The sequence below is a fragment of the Kryptolebias marmoratus genome, linkage group LG5 (assembly GCF_001649575.2).
Source record: "Kryptolebias marmoratus isolate JLee-2015 linkage group LG5, ASM164957v2, whole genome shotgun sequence".
In the NCBI taxonomy this organism is placed as follows: Eukaryota; Metazoa; Chordata; class Actinopteri; order Cyprinodontiformes; family Rivulidae; genus Kryptolebias; species Kryptolebias marmoratus.
Window position 1 is genome coordinate 5,648,726 of NC_051434.1, and position 2,659 is coordinate 5,651,384.

The 2,659-nt window shown below is 36.8% G+C and overlaps 1 protein-coding gene across 1 annotated transcript; it reads left to right on the plus strand.

Moving 5' to 3' along the window:
- Positions 1-289: 289 nt before the first annotated feature.
- LOC108243934 (zymogen granule membrane protein 16) lies at positions 290-2,435 on the plus strand. The gene is made up of 5 exons (XM_017429697.3): positions 290-401; positions 551-582; positions 692-744; positions 1,504-1,627; positions 1,807-2,435. The coding sequence occupies exons 3-5, from the start codon at positions 693-695 to the stop codon at positions 2,126-2,128; spliced, it is 498 nt and encodes a 165-aa protein (XP_017285186.1). The 5' UTR covers positions 290-401; positions 551-582; position 692; the 3' UTR covers positions 2,129-2,435.
- The last annotated feature ends 224 nt before the right edge of the window (positions 2,436-2,659 follow it).

Sequence of the window (2,659 nt, forward strand, 5' to 3'; positions counted from 1 at the left end):
TTTGATATTTGCTGTGATATAAGTTAACAGATAATGAAAAAAAAACACTAAATATTAACAGTTATGAAACACCTTTTAATTCCTGACAGTAATAAACTCATGATCGTATTCATTATTTTTGTTTTCGATTCTGTGTTCGTGAGTGGGAGCCCACATGCCTTCATCTTATCAGTGTTTCCTGATGCAGACAGCATCTTGTGTTGAAAGAAGCCATCATATGACATGAAGATTATCTGCCTCATTCCTATCAGTCACTGCGAACCAGGAAAGAAAACTTTGTGGGAATTACCAGTGACAGAAACGCAAGTTAACATATATAAGACCGAGCTGCTGCTGCTCGTCTGGAGTCAGAGACAGGAGGAAGAGCTGCACACAACCTAAACTCTTTTTAACTTTCATTCGTGAGTATCATGTTTATTTGACAATATCATAGTTCAGCTGATTGTTTAACTAGTTTGCAAAGATGCATTTTTAATAATAAGCAATAACACTAGCAGAATAATGGAGGAAACAAATATTAACAAAGCATCTAATTAAAATGTTTCTGCAGGAGTCCTTCATTGGTTGGGCAACAGCTAAGAAGTAAGAATTCCTCTTGTTTGATGTTTCATGTTATTAATTAAATAAAATATAAACTCACTGTTGTCTGAGTGAACAAATTATTCAGAGTTTTTATAAACTTGTTTCACAGAATGCAGTACATCTTCATCTTCGCTCTCCTCACAACGTGCGCCTTGGCCAGTGGTAAGTGTTGAGTTTAACATTTTTGTCTAATTCTTTACTTAGTTTTATGCATTATTTTAGGATTGTTGGGGTTTTTAAGGTTGGAGTTAATTGATATTAACTGCTTACTTTCTGTTTTATGCCTTTAAATAACACTTTGTCCTCTCAGTCAGCATGAGCGTTTCTCCTACAGAGACCTGAGTGATAACTCGGAGATTTTTAGATTTTTCTCTCATGCTCCATGCGTCCCTCTTTGGTCACATTTGTGGAAACCCAATACTGACAAAGGGCACACCTCTCCCTCTCAAATTAACCTTAATTATAACAGCTGAAGGCTCACTTGTTTACCTGCAACATTCAAAGCGTGTAGGGAGTGAAACCGAGTGTATAGTCACGGTAAAGAGAGGAGAACGAAAGAACAACTTTGATATATTCTGCTTCCTCTCTGTTACTGATGATCATAGTACATATAAATATACCCAAAATTACTGCACATATATTATCTTTGACATAAGTAAATATGGATCCTGTAAGATGATGTTTTGCTTAAAAAAATAGGATACTGTTAGAAGTGACTGTCAGTGTTTAAAAGGAGTTTTTTAGCCAAAACCTGAAAAGTATGTGAATGAGAACTGCATTATTATAAATCTGGGAGTTTATGTGAGCACAGATAACAGGAGAGAAGCAAACAAAGCGAAAGCAACAAATTAAGCCTTGAGGAGAAACGTTTTGCCACCCCGAGGCAGTTTAATTTATATGTTTTGACTCTTGTTTTTTCAGAACATGTTCATTATTCCTTTTCCCAGTCTGTGGGAGATGGAGATGGCACCTCTTTTAGTATCACTGGGGAGGGCAGGATCACGGCCATCCGAGTGTGGGAGACATATTCCAATTACATCTATGGGTGAATAAAAGTTTATATCACACACAGGCAAGATGAATGTGAAGCATGATGGTTTGTACTTTCTGTATGTGGACTAAAGTTGTTCATTAAATAATGAAAGGCATCATTACAATGTATTTCTATATTAGTTTAACAAACAAAAATAATAGATTCATTCCTGAATGACTGTTTTTTTTCAGCATCCAGTTCCGCTATGGGGGCAATTGGTCTATAATAGGTGGCTACACGTACAACACACCTTTGGAGATGGAGCTGTACGAGGGAGAAAGAATCGTTGAGATTTCTGGGAAGTATTCTCACTACATTCAGTCTCTGGTGATCGTCACCAACCTGGGCCGCTCCCTGCACGTCGGCCAGCCCTACGGTCATTCCTTCAACATGTATCCCACCCACAAGGACGCCGAGCTGCGCTTCATCAGCGGCCGGCTCCACGGAGGTCTCACCTCCCTCCAAGCCCACTGGGCCACCTTTCACAGTGACAGCAGTGAGGAGCACTCATGAAGAAAATGAATAAAATGTTAATGCGATTAAGTTTTGTTATGCTTCTTTGTTGAGCATTTTCTTCATTTTAAAACCTGACAAAGAATGGATTATGTCTTTCTTTCAAATCACTTAGAACAGACCAAATTAAGCGTCATATTTAAATCATTAATCTACTTTCTTGCTGTTTTCTCAACATAAAAATATCTGTAAACTGGAGGGAATATCTTGTCTTTTTCTGTGCTTTTGACTTGAATGAGAGTCGACTTGTTGTTCTATTTTAAAAATGTAGGAACTCAGATTTTAATTAAAAATTTATGACAAGTCATATTTGTATATATTGTTTACACACAGTTAAGACTTTCTTACATGCTGCTTGAAATTGTACAACTTTAAACTGCTCTTTGTTCCAAAAAGTTACTCTAAAATATATAATTTTAGGCTGATATTTGCAAAATATAAACACATCCAAAGAATCCTAAGTTGCAGTGAGACAAAGGTTGAAAAACTATCAACCTGAAGGATTTTTGTTGCAGCCATTTTTTGGTGTGA

Bases quoted from the DNA above. Each gene is read 5' to 3' on its own strand.
- LOC108243934 (XM_017429697.3), top strand. From the start codon at position 693: ATGCAGTACATCTTCATCTTCGCTCTCCTCACAACGTGCGCCTTGGCC. The intron at 745-1,503 runs GTAAGTGTTGAG...TTGTTTTTTCAG, and splicing joins AACGTGCGCCTTGGCCAGTG to AACATGTTCATTATTCCTTT. The intron at 1,628-1,806 runs GTGAATAAAAGT...GTTTTTTTTCAG, and splicing joins TATTCCAATTACATCTATGG to CATCCAGTTCCGCTATGGGG.